At 44.5% G+C, this 20503-nt stretch overlaps 1 protein-coding gene across 2 annotated transcripts; it reads left to right on the top strand.

The window, feature by feature from the left end:
- The first annotated feature begins 4398 nt into the window (after positions 1-4398).
- Positions 4399-18954, top strand: mgat1b (alpha-1,3-mannosyl-glycoprotein 2-beta-N-acetylglucosaminyltransferase b). Of its 2 annotated transcripts, none has more exons than XM_031795051.1 (3): positions 4399-4771; positions 10128-11421; positions 17103-18954. In XM_031795051.1, the coding sequence occupies exons 2-3, from the start codon at positions 10555-10557 to the stop codon at positions 17802-17804; spliced, it is 1569 nt and encodes a 522-aa protein (XP_031650911.1). In that variant the 5' UTR covers positions 4399-4771; positions 10128-10554; the 3' UTR covers positions 17805-18954. The 2 variants fall into 2 exon arrangements, with proteins under 2 accessions (XP_031650911.1, XP_031650912.1); XM_031795052.1 differs by lacking the exon at positions 4399-4771 and adding an exon at positions 5484-5605 and having other exon boundaries at positions 17103-18950.
- Positions 18955-20503: the final 1549 nt, after the last annotated feature.

Genomic DNA, 20503 nt, shown 5'->3' with positions numbered 1-20503 from the left:
AGCCAATTTATTTTAAGTTGGGGTTAGCCAATTTATTTTAAGCTGGGGTTAGCCAATTTATTTTAAGTTGGGGTTAGCCAATTTATTTTAAGTTGGGGTTAGCCAATTTATTTTAAGTTGGTTAGCCAATTTATTTTAAGTTGGGGTTAGCCAATTTATTTTAAGCTGGGGTTAGCCAATTTATTTTAAGCTGGGGTTAGCCAATTTATTTTAAGTTGGGGTTAGCCAATTTATTTTAAGTTGGGGTTAACCAATTTATTTTAAGTTGGGGTTAGCCAATTTATTTTAAATTGGGGTTAGGAATAAGGTTAGCAGTGTGGTTAGGTTTAAAATCAGATTTTAAGAAGAGACATTTTAGAACTAGGCGGGGTTAACTAGTGATGACCACTGTGAGGAATAGGACCCTGGTCTAAAGTAGTGCACAACGTAGGGAATAGGGTGCCATTTGAAACACAATCACAGTGAGAGAGGACCTCCCTCTACATGGACAACTTGACTGTCTACAGTGTCTGTCTGCAGGGATTCAACTCTGGATCGGACATTGATTATATCAATCATGGACTACCAGGTTTTCTGCCATTGAACACCAAGAACTGCAGGCCCTGGAATAACTACAGTGGTGACCCTACCCCTAATTACAGTGGTGACCCTACCCCTAACTACAGTGGTGACCCTACCCCTAACTACAGTGGTGACCCTACCCCTAACTACAGTGGTGACCCTACCCCTAACTACAGTGGTCACCGTACCCCTAATTACAGTGGTGACCCTACCCCTAATTACAGTGGTGACCCTACCCCTAATTACAGTGGTGACCCTACCCCTAATTACAGTGGTGACCCTACCCCTAACTACAGTGGTGACCCTACCCCTAATTACAGTGGTGACCCTACCCCTAATTACAGTGGTGACCCTACCCCTAATTACAGTGGTGACCCTACCCCTAATTACAGTGGTGACCCTACCCCTAATTACAGTGTTGACCCTACCCCTAATTACAGTGGTGACCCTACCCCTAATTACAGTGGTGACCCTACCCCTAATTAGTGGTGACCCTACCCCTAACTACAGTGGTGACCCTACCCCTAACTACAGTGGTGACCCTACCCCTAACTACAGTGGTGACCCTACCCCTAATTACAGTGGTGACCCTACCCCTAATTACAGTGGTGACCCTACCCCTAATTACAGTGGTGACCCTACCCCTTAATTACAGTGGTGACCCTACCCCTAACTACAGTGGTCACCGTACCCCTAATTACAGTGGTGACCCTACCCCTAATTACAGTGGTGACCCTACCCCTAATTACAGTGGTGACCCTACCCCTTAATTACAGTGGTGACCCTACCCCTAATTACAGTGGTCACCGTACCCCTAATTACAGTGGTGACCCTACCCCTAACTACAGTGGTGACCCTTGCTTGGAGTCAAGCCATATAGGCATGAATGCCTTGCTTGGAGTCAAGCCATATAGGCATGAATGCCTTGCTTGGAGTCAAGCCATATAGGCATGAATGCCTTGCTTGGAGACAAGCCATATAGGCATGAATGTAAAATAATACATTATTCAAATAATACCACTTGTCTGTCATCAAAAAACAGCATACTCTATCCCAGGGTTCCCCAGCCGAATTTGGCCCGCTGGTGATTTTTTTGGGCCCCCCAGGTTCCAAGCAAAAGATACATTTTGTTTTTTAGTTTTTTTTACATAAAAGGCTATAAAAACACCAGAAAATCAGCTGCAAGTTATTTTAATTTTGGAAATGTGTTCCAAAGTATTCCCACATATAATAGAGAGATATGTGTTATCGTATACAAATGTAAGCAAAGGTTTGACATGATTGTTTTAGTCAAATATTACACAGAACAAAACAAATGTATGCGATATGTAAAGTGTTGGTTTCATGAGCTGAAATAAAATATCCCTGAAATGTTCCATATGTACAGAAAGCTTATTTCTCTAGAATCTTGTGCACAAATGTGTTTACATCCCTGTTAGTGAGCATTGCTCCTTTGCCAAGATAATCCATCCATCTGACAGCTGTGGCATATCAAGAAGCTGATGAAACATTATGATCATTATACAGGTGCACCTTGTGCTGGGGACAATAAAAGCCCTCTCTAAAATGTGCAGTTTTGTCACAACACAATGCCACAGATGTCTCACATTTTGAGGGATCGTACAATTGGCATGCTGACTGCAGGAATGTCCACCAGAGCTGTTGCCAGATAATTTAATGTTCCTTTCTCTACCAGAAGCCCCATCCAACATCGTTTTAAAGAATTTGGCAGTATGTCCAACCGGCCTCACAACCGCAGACCACGTGTAACCACGCCAGCCCAAGACAGGACCTCCACATCCGGCTTCTTCACTTGCAGGATCGTCTGAGACCAACCACCCTGACAGCTGATGAAACTGTGGGTTTGCGCAACTGAGCTTCCTAGTTCCGACTAGCACGTGAAAGCGGGATCGCATGGCGTGGACGCGATTGGTCGACAGTCTGCTGGGAGGAGCGTTGTACGCTACCCCATACATTTTCCACTGGGATTCTTATCTCCTTTTCTAAAATCTCAGTCAAAGCTCCTTTGAATTCAATTAAATTCAAAATGCTTTATTGACATCAGAGACATATGTTTACATTGCCAAAGCTGGATCTGTGTTTCCCGATTTCCACTAGTTGCACAGTCAAAATTTGACGTATAGTAAACATTCATGAAAACAAAAATGTGTCTTTTGGTCTTAATTTAAGGTTAGGGTAAGGCATAAACTAGCGGTGTGGTGGAGGTTAGGTTATAGTTCCCTTGTCTTAAGGGTCAAAAATTATCCACCTTCACTAAACCCCTAAAATAAAGCAGCTTAAAATTACATATTAAGAAGATCAATAGTCGAAATGGGTGGGTTTTTTGACTAGCAACTTTAAAAAATATATATATATATACTATGGACAATTGAGCTAGGGGGTACAATAGCATATTACACAAGGACCTTAAGGGACATACATACACTTATAATTCTATTCTGTGGGCAGTTGTTGAGAACTCAGCAGTTGTTGACAGTTTCTAAACTCAGAGGCACAACATCGCGAGACTTCCGGAAATGTTTGCGAAACAGGGTTTGAGAAGAGAACAATTCTTCCTTAATTTTCTCGAAATCTAAAGGCATAACCTATAGATTCAAGCCAATGTCTTAAGTAGTTGGACATGTTATTACTCCAACTTCGTGAAAGTGTCACACGTTTTAATTTCCGTCAAAAACAACTATCTCGAATGCGTGGCTTTGATTTGACGGCATGCACATTTTCGGCCTGAGACGACCTTCAGACCCTGCTGTGTTTGTACGCATGAGCTACACAATTTCGCTATGGAATCCCGAAGTGTGATAGGCAGAAACTGCTTCTCCAATAGAAATCCCCCATCTTCGAACTGTACTGTCAAGAATTTGTATAACTAAACCAAGATAGATCACAGCTTGTCGTTTCCAAAGGGAACAGATGAGTCATAGTGGGCAGATCAAGCAAGGAGGTGGGCAGAGCTAGCGAGATCCAATTGTCCCGTTCTAGAAAATATCTGCATATTTCCATTAGGAAACACTTACTCCTGAAATTCGCGTGTGCAATATTTCAATTCGACTTTGAACTCCTAAACAACGCGCTTTTAAAAAACTTTGACAAAGGCGGAAGTTTACAAATCTTAGTCCACTATATGCATAACAGATTCTAGTTTGGGAAACAGAACTGTATTGAGATCAAATGTTTCATCGATGAGAAAAATTTGCAGAATGTAGGACTGGGCGCCAGTTGGCCTCCTCTCACTTACCATATTTGGCAGTGAGTGTAAACGCCAAACGGATGCTTCATATTTATACATCCAGTGAAATCTGTCTCATTGTCCTGTGGCACTGTCTTTGGCCTACTTGCTTGCTGACCACAGTCACAACAGGGGTGTATTCATTACGCCAATGACGTTACAAAACATTTTCCAACGATAAAAAGGTAGGTCTCTCCCCGTTTTACTTTCTTGCTGTTTGGTTCTTAAACGGTAAACGGTTTCCGTTGCAAGACGTAATGAATACACCCCAGATAGCAGAAAAATTGCCAATTTCGCCGGAGCGCCACCGCCCTTATGACGGTTGTCATGGCACTTTGTTGCTAGGGAAAATTGTACAGGGGACGAGGATGAAAGCGGAAGTTAGAAAGGATACAGCTTTTGTCAGATTAACGTCAAATTTGACTTTTCGCAGCAGGTTAGAATTTACGCAGCAGGTAAAGATAATTAAGGTAAGGAAAAGGGTTAGGGTTATGTAAAATTAAAAACAATAAGGCACTTTTACCGTTCATTTGACAAAAGCTGGATCCCTTCTAGCCATGACCAGGGGGCGTGGCCTTGCTTAACGAGTCAATCCGGAAGTAGTATGGAGCGTGTAAAATTCGGTGGTGTCAAATGAAAAATACCGTCAAGAGCCAGTGAAACACACATACTGGCTTGGACGGATTGGTAGGAGAACAGTGGTAAAAAGGACGATGCATATCGCAAGTCTCGGTGAATACATATGTTGATAAATAAATCAATTGAACACATCTAGCTAAATGTCGGATCCAAGAAAGAGGGGAGGAAATGTGGACTGGACATGCAGTGAGGCACTGACACCGGTGGGCAAAACGGAGAGGAATTAAAGTGAGAGTGAAGCCGATCAACTGAAACCATTCTTCGACATCCAAACTGGCTTTCCAGATAGCAAGCAACACGTCCTACCGGGGAAAATTACAAAAGGTGAGGTGGAAAATGTATTCTTGCTTAGCTAACGTTAGCTGTCTGAAGCTAGCTTGATCAAGTTGACTTGATTTACCTAGCTGTGAGCTAGGTCGTTATGGAACAAGCTCGCTAACATTTGATTTATGGAAAGGTCAATTGTTTGCTTGGCTAGCTAGGATGTAAGCTAACTAACGTCATTGATATGGAGATCTTCAAGTAATTGCAATTTACAAACATTTAACTCAACTTGTGGTTGCAATGATGTGCAGACATTCAGTCTTGGTCATGCAACAAAATGATAAAATAGTTAAGTTCACAACGTTTGTTATTCAAACTATTGTAGGCATTTTCTAATATTAGATTGTTAATTTTGAAATTACGTTTGCCAAGTTTTTGCTGTGTAGTTGTCTCAAATGGCTCTTACAGGCAAACGATAGTCGAACTACAATGTAGTTAGCTGTCAACAATAGTAGCGAAGCCACACGGATACAGTTGTTGTCTTGACTGGCTTCAACTTGCTTTTCTTAAATACCGATGACCAGTTTTGTTTAGTAGGCAACTCTTCTCCAAGACACATATTTACTTTAATAACAAACCTGATTCCAGGAAGGCTAGTCTCTTTTTTTTTTGAACTTCGACCTTCTAATTTTAGAGTTTTAACCTACCAGGTACTTACACGTTTCAGTGAGTGAGGGAGGGAGGGAAGGGAGGTGGGCGTTTCAAATGGCTCTGTTCGTGACGATGAGCAACAATACCCCCCCATAATTCATTTTCTCCCACCCCCTTCGTTGTCCTTTAAACTGTCTGATGTGTTGAAAGAGATACTGGGAGAACTAGACAGCTCTGCTTCAGGTACTGTAGAACAATACTTATCACACCCTTTGGCACCTCCTTTCAAACCTGACTTTCTCGTTTGGCTTTTGTGTATCTTGTCTCTTACAATGCTACCATAGATTGTCAAGTTATTACCCTCTTAACTGTTTGTCTACCCACAAGTCTATGCTGTCTACTCATCTGTCCCTGAACCCCAACACCTCTAGTGCAGTACCTCCTTTTTTTCCTCTTTTCGTTTTTCCCTAAACTGCTTAATTCTGTCGTTCACTCGCCCTATAACTGTCTACGTGTTTAAAGCCATGTGTTTCTGATGTAATGTTAACATTGTGTGTGTGTGTGTTCTAGTGAGGATCAACTGGATTAGATTTACTGTAGCTCTTGGTGTCCCAGGGTGAGATGGGTAGATTAGCCTCTCCAACTCTGTTGAATTTGTTGTCGTTTTTGAACATCCAGGAAATGAGGCTCACCAATTACCTCAACTATATACATTTCCTGAAAGTCAAAAGTAAATAAAGTCCTTTTTAGCCTAGCTTTTCAACCATGAACATATGGAGTACAGATTTTAAAGTTGGTGTAGGATTCAGTAGCACATTACTCAACCAGACCAGGACATCTACTCTAAATTAGTTTGTACTTGTCCGATTGCAATGCTTACAAGATTATTGTTACCACCTGTAACTGGTTTAGACACCTTGAAAGTCTCCTGTTAAGATATACAGTGTACTGTAGGGGGGCTACCCCCACCCTACCCTGGACTCAATCGATCCCCTTATCCAAATCGATACCCTCTTCCCTATGTCTATCCGTCTGCTTAGATGCAATGTTTTCGGTAACTGTGGCGCGTCATTCCTACCCATGTCAAAACTTGGCGTAAAACCACGCTCACTGGTAACCTAGCAACAGTCAAAGCCGCGCTGATTGGTCAGAGTTCGGGACGTTCGCTGTGAGCGAGGGAACAATGCTCGAGATAAATTCCCCACGAACCGAGCGGTTTGTTATACCGGCCCCGGTTACCTGTTTCTTGGCCTTGTTTTGAATTAATTTCAACTAAAAAGGTCACGTACCTCTCTCTATAAGGTAGCTCAATTGAGTCACTATTACTGACAATCAATGTAATGTTAGCTATATCTTTGCCCATTCAGCGAAAGCTAGTTATACAGCATCTCATTCAGTGTCCAACTACCACAAAGGTAAGTATCTCAAAACACTTTAGATAACTTAGTGTGGTTAGGCTGGCTGAAATTAATTTGGTATTTTAGTTAACCTTTATTTAATCAGTCACTAAAAAGCTACATAGTTTAATGCAACTTCATAACCAAATTCGGTAAAATGGCGAAGTATGGATGGCAATGTTTTTCTGTTTTTGGTGGGGATTCCCACTCTGGCGTTCTTCCTCCTTTACTTCTCACTCTGACCAATCAGCACGGATTTGAATGTTGCTAGGTTACCCGTGGGCGTGGTTTAGCACCAAGTTTGAGGTGAATAGAAAAGGACACACCTGTTCCCTCATGTCTCTCTGTCTGCTAGATGCAGTGTTCTCAGTACCTCTTCCCCCATGTCTGTCTTCACTCCTGCTGTAGGCCTAGAGCTTGTTGTAAAATATCAGGGCATTTCAGGATGTAGCCTAGGCTACTCTGATGTGTTCAGGACCAAGGCCTGTTGAAAGGATTATCTTGGGTGCATTAAATAGTCAAATGTTGTCTGTGATATTTAGGCCACATTAGTGAATTTGGGTACTGATGTTGGGCGGTTAGGCCCGGCTCACAGTCTACGTTCCAATTCAACCCAAAGGTGTTCAATAGGGTTGAGGTCAGGGCTCTGTGCAGGCCAGTCAAGTTCTTCCACACAAATCTCGACAAACCATTTCTGTATGGACCTCGCTTTAAAAAAATATATATTTTACCTTTATTTAACTAGGCAGTTAACAACAAATTCTTATTTTCAATGACGGCCTAGGAACAGTGGGTTAACTGCCTGTTCAAGGGCAGAACGACAGATTTATACCTTGTCAGCTTGGGGATTTGAACTTACAACCTTTAAGGTACTAGTCCAACGCTCTAACAACTAGCCTACCCTGCACGGGGGCATTGTCATGCTGAAAGGGGGGTGCCTAGTCAGTTGTACAACTGAAATGTGTCTTCCGCATTTAACCCAACCCCTCTGAATCAGAGAGGTGCGAGGGGCTGCCTTAATCGACATCCATGTCTTCGGCACCCGGGGAACAGTGCGTTAACTGCCTTGCTCAGGAGCAGAATGACAGATTATTACCTTGTCGGGGATTCGATCCAGCAACCTTTCAGTTACTGGCCCAATGCTCTAACCACTAGGCTCTTCCCCAAACTGTTGCCACAAAGTTTGAAGCTCAGAATCATCTAGAATCATTGTATGCTGTCGCGTTATTATTTCCCTTCGTTGGAACTAAGGGGTCCGAACGATGAAAAACCACCCCAGACCATTATTCTTCCTCCACTTAACTTTACAGTTGGTGTTTTGCATTCGGGGAGGTAGAGTTCTCCTGGCATCCGCCAAACCCAGATTAGTTTGTCGGACTGCTAGATCATGATTCATCACTCCAGAGAATGCGTTTCCACTGCTCCAGTCCAATGGTGGCGAGCTTTACACCAATCCAGCTGACGCTTGGCATTGCGCATGCTTATCTTAGGCTTGTGTGTGGCTGCTCGGCCATGGAAACCCATTTCATGACGCTCCCGACGAACAGTTCTTGTGCTGACTTTTCTTCCAGAGGCAGTTTGGAATTCAGTAGTGAGTGTTGCTTCAGCAATCGGCATTCCCGTTCGGTTAGCTTGTGTGGCCTACCACTTCACAGCTGAGCCGTTGTTGCTCCTAGACGTTTCCTCTTCACAATAACAGCACTTACAGTTGACCGGGGCAGCTCTAGCAGGGCAGCAATATGACGAACTGAACGTCACTGAGCTCTTCAGTAAGGCCATTCTTCTGCCAGTGTTTGTCTATGGAGATTGCATGGTGGTGTGCTTGATTTTTATACACCTTCAGCCACACCCGTTTCTGAATCCACTTATTTGAGGGGTGTCCACATACTTGCGTGTGTATATGTCCATCCTATATATTAGTGTGTGTTATCCCATGTTAAATGATTTGAAAAGGGATCCTCTGGTTACTGTTAACAGGCTTTTAAAATCTCCATTGAATAGGAGATTTAGCCTAGGTTTCTGGACATTAGGCTAACAGTTGGATTCAACACCAAACGCCACGACGACAGTCTGCAGAAGTACTTCAGCTTGAATTTGTGCCGACAGGATGTCCTGTTCCCCCGTGATACTCGGGGCCGACGGGATGTCCTGTCCCCCTGTGATACTCGGGCCGACGGGATGTCCTGTCCCCCTGTGATACTCGGCCCGACGGGATGTCCTGTCCCCCTGTGATACTCGGCCCGACGGGATGTCCTGTCCCCCTGTGATACTCGGCCCGACGGGATGTCCTGTCCCCCTGTGATACTCGGCCCGACGGGATGTCCTGTCCCCCTGTGATACTCGGCCCGACGGGATGTCCTGTCCCCCTGTGATACTCGGCCCGACGGGATGTCCTGTCCCCCTGTGATACTCGGGCCGACGGGATGTCCTGTCCCCCTGTGATACTCTGCCCGACGGGATGTCCTGTCCCCCTGTGATACTCGGCCCGACGGGATGTCCTGTCCCCCTGTGATACTCGGCCCGACTGGATGTCCTGTCCCCCTGTGATACTCGGCCCGACGGGATGTCCTGTCCCCCTGTGATACTCGGCCCGACGGGATGTCCTGTCCCCCTGTGATACTCGGCCCGACTGGATGTCCTGTCCCCCTGTGATACCTGGCCCGACGGGATGTCCTGTCCCCCTGTGATACTCGGCCCGACGGGATGTCCTGTTCCCCGACGGGTACATAACATGGTTGATACGTTCAGCTGTACAGTGATCTTAAGAAGGGTAGTGAAAATGAAGCTGTTGCCGTACTCAACCTCACAGCGTGATTCATTAGCACAGCGTGATTCATTAGCACAGCTTGATTCATTAGCACAGCTTGATTCATTAGCACAGCGTGATTCATTAGCACAGCTTGATTCATTAGCACAGCTTGATTCATTAGCACAGCTTGATTCATTAGCACAGCGTGATTCATTAGCACAGCGTGATTCATTAGCACAGCGTGATTCATTAGCACAGCTTGATTCATTAGCACAGCGTGATTCATTAGCACAGCTTGATTCATTAGCACAGCTTGATTCCAGCTTGATTCATAGGCTCAACACAAAATAGCTTTATGGTGACACCGGTGAGCGATGATGAGGCAACAGCCGCAAGATTCGTGGTTGGACCGTCTCCTAATGAACAGTTTGGGTCTTGTTCTGATTCTGCTCAATGACAGTCAGCGATTCTAGATGATAGAACTCCAGTAATAACCTCATCTGTCCAGAAATACACTCGTTTTAGTCTAGGAGGCACTGATGTCTTGGATCATATCGTGTTTGTTTATTTCAGAAATGTACTAAATTGATGCTAACAGTTTCTCTGTCCTCTGTTTCAGGATGATGGCTGAGGGATAACGTCAAGGACTGTCAGCCCCTCCACCCCAACGTGACCCTGGTTATCTTATCCAAACACCCCTTTTCCCCCTGTTTTTCTCAATTTCCTCTTGCCCCAACTCACTCTCCTGTCCCACTGTTTCATGGAGGAGAGCCAAACCGATACAACAACACACTGGGTTAATACTCACGTCTCTGCAATAGAGGTTCTGGATCATTCTCCTGTCATGTTATTGATCAGACTCAATGATTGGATGAGCAGTAAGGATCACGTGATCAGACCACTGTTCTCTCCACCTCTATTGGACGTCTTCTCTTTCTCATCTTTGTGATTGATTTGGACCCTATTGGCTGTTGTCATTTCAACTCTGTCCCCCCTCCGCTGTTTTCTTTTCCTCACTGCAGTCTATCCTCTGATGTCATTGGGCCATGGTTCGCAAGAGAGGTTCCCTTATCTTGTGTGGAGCTTTCCTATTCGTCGCCTGCAATGGCTTGCTTCTCCTTTTCCTTTGGGGACGGCCTCCCATTGGTCGACTTGGGGAGGGGGGAGGGGCTGAGCCAGGGGGAAGGGAAGAGTGGGGAGTGGCCAAAAGAAAAGGGGGTGGGACTAATCTGGCTGGTGAGGTGATCCGATTGGCCGAGGAGGTAGAATCGGAACTCGAGACCCAGAAGGAACTTCTGAAGCAGATTCAGAGTCACAGGTCACTATGGGAAAAGAGGAGAGGGATGGGAAGAAGACAGATGGATGGAGGGAAGGTAGAAAATAAAGAGGAACAGAAACCTCCGCCACAGTTGCCTCCAGTACCTCCAAAGGACGATTTAGAGAACAAGGACCCAAGTCAAGAAAAAAATAAACAGGAATTTGTTGTTGCAGCAGTCCCAGACCTTAAAGTAGACACTCAACCGGACAATGACATAAAAGAACTGAACTACACCAAATTGGATGTAACTGTCGCCAGCCCACAAGTTGTCATTCCCATATTGGTTATTGCCTGTGACAGGGTGACCGTGAAAAGGAGTCTTGACAAATTGATCCAATACCGCCCCTCTGCAGAACTCTATCCAATCATAGTTAGCCAGGACTGCGGCCATGCTGAGACGGCCCGTGTGATTGGCTCGTATGGCAGTCAGGTGACTCACATTAGCCAACCAGACCTCTCGGACATCCGGGTACGGCCGGAGCACAGGAAGTTCCAGGGCTACTATAAGATTGCCAGACACTACCGCTGGGCCCTCAACCAGGTGTTCAACACACTCTCTCACTCCACCGTGGTGATCGTGGAAGATGACTTGGAGGTAAGTGAACAGTAACTGAAATCTATACACCACCTGTCTGCATGCACTGTAATTGAGGAATGGATTTAAAGTGCAGCTAGCTAGCAATAGAAGTATCTAGTAGCCTTGCATGAGCTAGTGTACTACACTAGTGTATCGCAGGGCATTGGGTCCCATTGTATTTTATTTTTTTAACAACCTTTTGGTATGACTCGGCTGGGAATCGAACTCCCAACCTCCGGTGCGGACACTAACCACAAAGCCTGTTGGTCAGTTGAGTATTCGTATAAAGCAGCACTAGATTCATCAACGAGGCCTAAGTGATGAATCCACTGCTGTATTTTAGTTGCACTGCCAACATCCAGCCCTGGTGTTATTCCCAGAACCGTCATTTCTTTAAGGGAACGACGACCCTGTGGCCTACAACCAAAACACGAAGTGCTCCCTTTGAAGCACTGAGTTTAACACCCGCTCCCTGCAACAGGGGCAGAATATGCCTTCTGTCTGCCTGCTCAGCACATTCCATAGGGTTATAGGGGAAAGTTTTTAATTCCATCTGGCTCACATTGACATTTGGGATAATAATGATGATAAAAGTTGATCCTGATATGTCCCTCATTTGCACAGCCCTTTTCATTGGGATAACCTAAAACATAGCTTTTGCATTAAACATTTCGTAACATTTCTTTTTATGGCCTCTCACCACTAGTTTATTGGTCTAGGGCAATGCCGTCGGGGGGGTATGCCAAATAAAAATGTGATTAAAATAAAAAATATTTTTAATTCTTCACATTTTCAAACAGTACATTTATATTTTCCCACGGGGGCTATACATTTTTGATGAGTTATTTTTCTTTTCTCGCCTAAGTAGCCTCGTTTCACTGCCAAAAATAAAATCCAACCATCTAGTGTTGAGCGAAATAACAACACAATGTCAAATACAGGTAGACTAGTCAAATAATGAACATCCAATCACATGAACCGTTACTCATCCAATCACATGAACCGTTACTCATCCAATCACATGAACCGTTACTCATCCAATCACATGAACCGTTACTCATCCAATCACATGAACCGTTACTCATCCAATCACATGAACCGTTACTCATCCAATCACATGAACCGTTACTCATCCAATCACATGAACCGTTACTCATCCAATCACATGAACCGTTACTCATCCAATCACATGAACCGTTACTCATCCAATCACATGAACCGTTACTCATCCAATCACATGAACCGTTACTCATCCAATCACATGAACCGTTACTCATCCAATCACATGAACCGTTACTCATCCAATCACATGAACCGTTACTCATCCAATCACATGAACCGTTACTCATCCAATCACATGAACCGTTACTCATCCAATCACATGAACCGTTACTCATCCAATCACATGAACCGTTACTCATCCAATCACATGAACCGTTACTCATCCAATCACATGAACCGTTACTCATCCAATCACATGAACCGTTACTCTCTCACAGGAAACCTTCAGTCTTATCACGTTTCGTTCCTAAAATGTCTGCACATTTTGAAAAATAAGCCACAGGAGTTTTTTGAGCGAGAATAAAGACAACTTTCGAGTAGCAAGACATGTATAAAAGCAACAGATATCATTAATAAGAAGGGTCTAGAAGCGTCTTATATGGTGACCTACCCAGTGGTTTGGACAGGCAAGCCCCATACTATTGTGGAGGACTTAATCCTTCCTGCTGTCACGGATATGGCTGGGACAATGCTGGGGGAAAAGGCCCCCAAAAAACTATACAATGACTTCATCAAACAACACTGTTTCACAACATATCAGTGACATGGCAGAAGATGTGTGCGAAGCAGTAATTCTTTCAAAACAAGTCAGTGAATTTTATGAGTTCCAGCTGGATGAGTCAACATGCGTGGCGGGCCTGGCACAGCTCCTGGTATATGTCCGTTACGTTTATGGGTGGTCAATTAAGGAAGACATTTCTCTCCTGGAAAACAGGACAGGATATTTTTTAAGTACTGGACAGCTTTGTGACATCAAATGGACTTTGGTGGTCAAGATGTGTTGGTATCTGGGAGACATAGTGGAGTGGTAACGCGCATGGAAGCAGTTGCTCCCGACTCCAGTTGGGTAGACTGTAGCATCCACCGAGAGGCTCTTGGGTAGACTGTAGCATCCACCGAGAGGCTCTTGGGTAGACTGCAGCATCCACCGAGAGGCTCTTGGGTAGACTGCAGCATCCACCGAGAGGCTCTTGGGTAGACTGCAGCATCCACCGAGAGGCTCTTGGGTAGACTGCAGCATCCACCGAGAGGCTCTTGGGTAGACTGCAGCATCCACCGAGAGGCTCTTGGGTAGACTGTAGCATCCACCGAGAGGCTCTTGGGTAGACTGCAGCATCCACCGAGAGGCTCTTGGGTAGACTGCAGCATCCACCGAGAGGCTCTTGGGTAGACTGCAGCATCCACCGAGAGGCTCTTGGGTAGACTGCAGCATCCACCGAGAGGCTCTTGGGTAGAATGCAGCATCCACTGAGAGGCTCTTGGGTACACTGCAGCATCCACCGAGAGGCTCTTGGGTATTCTGCAGCATCCACCTAGAGGCTCTTGGGTACACTGCAGCATCCACCTAGAGGCCCTTGCTGCCAAAGGAAAACCTGACCGCTTGAAAGACGTTTTGGACACTACAGTGAATTTTTTTTTGATAACCCCTGAACTCGTGTGTTTTCTGCACTATGCAATGATTTATTTATTTTACCTTTATTTAACTAGGAAAGTCAGTTAAGAAAAAAAATCTTATTTTCAATGACGGCCTAGGAACAGTGGGTTAACTGCCTTGTTCAGGGGCAGAACGACAGATTTGTACCTTGTCAGCTTGGGGGTTTGAACATGCAACCTTCCGGTTACTAGTCCAACGCTCTAATCACTAGGCTACCCTGCTGCCCCGATACAGTGCCTTGCAAAAGTATTCATCCCCCTTGGTGTTTTTTTTCTTCTATTTTGTTCCATTACAACCTGTAATTTAAATGTATTATATTGATTTGGATTTCATGTAATGGACAGACACCAAATAGTCCAAATTGGTGAAGTGAAATGAAAAAATAAATAAAAAATTATTCAAAAACTCTAAGCAGGAAAGTGGTGGGTGCTGTATGTATACACCCCCTTTGCTATGAAGCCCCTAAATAAGATCTGGTGCAACCAATTACCTTCAGAAGTCACATAATTAGTTAGACTGCACACAGGTGGACTTTATTTAAGTGTCACATGATCTCAGTGTGTGTGAGTTGAGAATCTGTGGTGTGACTTGAAGATTGCTGTTCTCTGGCGGAACCCAACCAACTTGAAGGAGCTGGAACAGGTTTGCCTTGAAGAATGGGCAGAAATCCCAGTGGCTAGATGTGCCAAGTTTATAGAGACATGCCCCAAGAGACTTACAGCTGCAATTGCTGCTAAAGGTGGCTCTTCATAGCAAAGTATAGATTTTTTTTTTTGGGGGGGGGTGAATAGTTTTGCACGCTCAAATTCTGTGTTTTTTTTGTCTTATTTCTTTTCTGTTTCACAATGAAAAATATGTTCTATCTTCAAAGTCCAAGTTGTGTAAATCAAATGATACAAACCCCCCAAAAATCCATTTTTAATTCCAGGTTGTAAGGCAACAAAATAGGAAAAATGCCAAGGGGGGGTGAATACTTTCGTAAGTCACTGTAAGAGCTCTTTGTCACTTCCAACGAGCCGGGTTGTGACACACTCACTCATTCTTATGTTTTAAAACATGTGTCAGTGTTTGGCAGGCTTACAATGATGGCAAAAAACTAAACATTTGAGAGTTCACTGACCCTGGTGCTAGAGGGAGTACGCAGCTGGAGGTTGAATGTTTGAAGGGGTACAGGACTATTAAAAAAAGTTTGGGATCCACTGGTCTAGGGTAAGTACTAGGGTAAGGACTAGTCTATTGGTCTAGGGTAAGGACTAGTCTATTGGTCTAGGGTAAGGACTAGTCTATTGGTCTAGGGTAAGTACTAGGGTAAGGACTAGTCTATTGGTCTAGGGTAAGGACTAGTCTATTGGTCTAGGGTAAGTACTAGGGTAAGGACTAGTCTATTGGTCTAGGGTAAGGACTAGTCTATTGGTCTAGGGTAAGTACTAGGGTAAGGACTAGTCTATTGGTCTAGGGTAAGTACTAGGGTAAGGACTAGTCTATTGGTCTAGGGTAAGGACTAGTCTATTGGTCTAGGGTAAGGACTAGTCTAGGGTAAGGCCTAGACCAATAGTCTATTGGTCTAGGGTAAGTACTAGGGTAATTACTAGTCTAGTGTGACCAGTGGTTAGCCACAGTAGGCTCTGTTCTGTTTCGGCCCAGTAAAGCCCATCATTAAGAGCCCTCTATAAACATCTGTGGATCATTTTAGCAGGCGCTTTTTATCCAAAACTACTTAGTCAAGCATGAATACATAGTTTGTATGGCTGGCCTTAGTGGGAATCGAACCCACAATCCTGGCCGTTTTAGATCACTAAACGGACCTCAAGCCAGTAGATGAATCATGATGAACCAAGATGGACAGAGAGGACAGAGAAGGGTGCACAGTAGGGACGGAGCGAGTGGACATTTGTAATCCTGATTTGCGTTCCCCGACGAGCAGATTTTGAACTGATTTAGTGGATTAGCCACGTTGACACCCGGCAGAGTGGGGTGTGAAGACAGACCCCTCCATCCTGCCCCACTCATCCCCCATTTAATTCAGACCCAGGCGGTGTCCCAAATGGCATCCTATATACTGCAGCCCTATCTTTTAAACAGGACCCATAGGGCTCTAGTCAAAAATAGTGCACTATATAGGGGGATAAGGTTCTATTTGAGACGCTAGTCAAATGAAACTGCCAGCTGGCTGAACAAATGGTCTGGAAACAAACCGCATCGGCAGAATTCGTCACGAGAGATACAGGAAATGACCAAATCAACAGAGTTGTTACCATAAAAGGGGGGGATACCTAGTCAGTTGTACAACTGAAATGTCTTCTTTTAATCCAACCCCTCTGACTCAGAGGGGTGCGGGGGGGGCTGCCTTAATCAACATCCACGTCTTCAGCGCTAGGGGACACGAGTCACCAGTTAAAAGCTTCTAGGCTAAACTTTGCTCCCTTAAATCAAACATTGAGAAACTGAGGGGGGAAAATGTACTGGGAACTGTGTCCCACTTATGTAACTGATCCTGTAGTTGCTTTTCTACATATTGTGACCACCAACCTGAACACACATTTATCATGTTTGCTTCGGTTAGTCATTTCATGTTGACATACTATTGGCATTGTATTAATTGAACTTTGAACTTCTCATTCATTGAAGCTCCTATTGGTTGTTTATCAAGCCTGCTCAAGTTCTTTGTCCTTGTTGTCATTAGGCTTGTATTGCATGGATTCGTACCGCAGATGCCGTTTTCACAGCCAGTTGATTGTTGACGAGCAGAAACAAACATGTTTGGTAGTGTTGGTTATCGTTTGGCATTACAATGAGTGATGCATAGATGACACGATAGCACAAAACAGATCTGGGATCAGATTACAGCTTTCATAATTACGAATAGTGGTGCAGGATATTTACTGAATAATTCATTTTTTATAACTGGAAGGTAAAACATACTAAGACAAGTTACCCTGCTGTAAAACCGATGACTTATCCAAAGCTTCTCTGTCCCGTCCAGGTGGCCCCAGACTTCTTTGAGTACTTCCGTGCCCTGCACCCCATCTTGACCTCTGACCCCACCCTGTGGTGTGTGTCTGCCTGGAACGACAACGGCAGAGATGGCCTGGTGGACCCTGGGAAGGCTGACCTCCTCTACAGGACAGACTTCTTCCCGGGGCTGGGCTGGATGCTGCTGAAGGACGTCTGGGCAGAACTAGAACCCAAGTGGCCCACGGCCTTCTGGGACGACTGGATGCGTCACCCCGAGCAGCGTAAAGAGCGCTCCTGCATCCGCCCAGAGATCTCCAGAACTATGACCTTCGGACGCAAGGGTGTCAGCTTGGGTCAGTTCTTTGACCAGTATCTGCGTTATATTAAACTCAACACTGACTTTGTGCCTTTCACCAAACATGATCTGTCTTACTTGATGAAGGAGAACTTTGACGTGAACTTTGTGAAGGAAGTTTACAGCGCCCCCCTAGTTAAAATAGAAGAGCTACAACAAGGGGGAGGTTTGAAGGAAATGGGTCCATACCGGGTGCAATATTCCAGCCGGGAGAGTTTTAAAGTCATGGCTCGTAACTTAGGGGTTATGGATGACTTGAAATCGGGGGTTCCCCGTGCAGGGTACAGGGGCGTGGTCAGCTTCCTGTCCCGTGGACGACGGGTCTTCTTGACCCCACCTGAAGGATGGACAAAGTACGACGTCAGTTGGAGCTGAGAGGTTCGGACAGAACCTGTCAGTTGGAGCTGAGAGGTTCGGACAGAACGTAGTGTGGATGGTATCGAAGACCGACTTGAGAAACGCCCTCTCAAACCAAAGAAAACAAGGTCACATGAAGAAACGGGAGCTAAACCAAACAGACAGGCTTGGTGGGTGAAGGGATTTGACATGTGGTAGAAGTAGTTTGAGTAATGGACAGGAGGAGTAAGGCACTCCTTGTTTTATGAGTGAACCTGAATGCAGTGTAACACAGGGCACAGCCCAGGGAGTGAAACCTGTCTCTCACAGAAAGTAAGAAATCATTTAGTGCTTGGTTGTTCTGCTAGAGCTTATCTAGGAAAGGTTTACTGTTTGCTTCAACACAATGTCTTAAACTGACTCTAAAGTTCTAGACAACCACAAGTTTGATTACATTGATTGATTGGGAGGGCTCAGAGATGAGCTTTTTGTCTTGTTCCCCGTGTCACCAGGTCATTTAAAGGAGAGACCAAACCCCTCTCTGGTCACATCCCAAATCGTACCCTTTTCTCTATTTAGTGCACTACTGTTGACCAGGGCCCATAGGGAATAGGGTGCAATTTGGTACAGTCTACATTCTACTTTAAAAAGAACTTGCAGTATTCTACTCACTCAAAGTGAATGAATGAGGTCAAAATATTAGCTAGACTGGTATTAATTGAGTATTATAAATATGATTGTCAAATTTGGTTTATTCATTTAATGTTTTTTTTGTGGGGGGGGGGCTATTTTGGGAAATTTTATTTAGCTATCTCGTAAATGGTTTATAAAAGAGATTCTTCAGATGGTCAGGGGTTCATACATTTGCCATGCAGCGCACCAATTAAACACATCGTATGTGACATTCTGTTGATTTTGGGTTTATCCCAAACGGTACCTCGTTCCCTAGAAAGGGAAGAGGGCCATTTTGGGACGCAGATGCTGACTATACTTGAGCCCTTTCCAAACGGTGGTATTCTACAGTTAGGTTTGTTGAAAAACCCAATGATTATGATCGTTTTACTTTGTCTCTCTTCATTTACATGATGGGTGATACATTATGTACTGTATTTAGTTCTGGGGTGATTGATTCATGTCCTTATGGTGGAACAACTTTAATATGGTGCAAATAAAACAAACTATTTTGATATTTGTCCACGTCTTGAGTGTCAGCAGTTTTCCAGACTAGTGACCTAACGGATCTTGTGTCTTATTGTTCCTGGTCCTTTTCCACAATCTTTTCCCACTTGTGCCTGTAACCTCCCCTGTGTCCCAAATGGCACCCTATTCCCTATATAGTGCACTACTTTAGACCAGAGCCCTATTCCCTATATAGTGCACTACTTTAGACCAGAGCCCTATTCCCTATATAGTGCACTACTTTAGACCAGAGCCCTATTCCCTATATAGTGCACTACTTTAGACCAGAGGCCTATTCCCTATATAGTGCACTACTTTAGACCAGAGCCCTATTCCCTATATAGTGCACTACTTTAGACCAGAGCCCTATTCCCTATATAGTGCACTACTATAGACCAGAGCCCTATTCCCTATATAGTGCACTACTATAGACCAGAGCCCTATTCCCTATATAGTGCACTACTTTAGACCAGAGCCCTATTCCCTATATAGTGCACTACTTTAGACCAGAGCCCTATGGCCTATATAGTGCACTACTTTAGACCAGAGCCCTATTCCCTATATAGTGCACTACTTTAGATCAGGGCCCTATTCCCTATATAGGGTGTCATTTGGAACGTAACCCAGGCTCGGTTATCCCTCCCCACTTCCTTTCCCTGTCCACTCTGTATCCTGTTGACTTCCTGCCCTATCTTGCTTCCTGTTTCATAAACGGTCTGGTCTGATCACTTTTACAATTCAGATTAGAAGAGCCTAGAGATCAATTGAGGTGCCTCAGCAAGCAGATTTAGACAAACGGGCCATGGAGGACAGTATTTTATGACTATTGGCCAACCAACTGTTGATCCCAAGGATTATGTCCGTAGTCTCCCTGGGCCGTCATTTCAAATCAAGCTAGAGGCTAATATGCCCAATACCTTGAGTACATTTATGAAATTATTTTAGCTTTCTTTGTCTGTTACTTATAGGTTGGCAATGGACAGAACGGTAGAATTTTGAGCGTCTGCTGGCCTAAAGTGCTTTAACACCACTGAGCAGAGTCCCTGCCGTGAATTGCAAACCAATTTTACATCTAGTAACGATGAGGGTGATTCTTGTAACACACTGCGCTGAAAGCAAGTGTACGAACGGCCCCGCACTGCACCAACAATCTGTCTGGTGACATTTCTGCTTTAGGCTATAAGAGCTACTGTACTTTACCTTGTATCAGTCGGCGTGGCAGTCTGATCTAATGTGTATCAGTCTCCGTATCAGTCTGATCTAATGTGTATCAGTCTCCGTATCAGTCTGATCTAATGTGTATCAGTCGGCGTGGCAGTCTGATCTAATGTGTATCAGTCTCCGTATCAGTCTGATCTAATGTGTATCAGTCTCCGTGACAGTCTGATCTAATGTGTAGCAGTCTCCGTATCAGTCTGATCTAATGTGTATCAGTCTCCGTGACAGTCTGATCTAATGTGTATCAGTCTCCGTGACAGCCTGATATGTATATCAGTCTCCGTGACAGTCTGATCTAATGTGTATCAGTCTCCGTGACAGCCTGATCTAATGTGTAGCAG

This window comes from Oncorhynchus kisutch, linkage group LG17, assembly GCF_002021735.2.
Source record: "Oncorhynchus kisutch isolate 150728-3 linkage group LG17, Okis_V2, whole genome shotgun sequence".
In the NCBI taxonomy this organism is placed as follows: Eukaryota; Metazoa; Chordata; class Actinopteri; order Salmoniformes; family Salmonidae; genus Oncorhynchus; species Oncorhynchus kisutch.
This window is presented reverse-complemented; position numbering and strand designations above follow the sequence as displayed.

Bases quoted from the DNA above. Each gene is read 5' to 3' on its own strand.
- mgat1b (XM_031795051.1), top strand. From the start codon at position 10,555: ATGGTTCGCAAGAGAGGTTCCCTTATCTTGTGTGGAGCTTTCCTATTC. The intron at 11,422-17,102 runs GTAAGTGAACAG...TGTCCCGTCCAG, and splicing joins TCGTGGAAGATGACTTGGAG to GTGGCCCCAGACTTCTTTGA.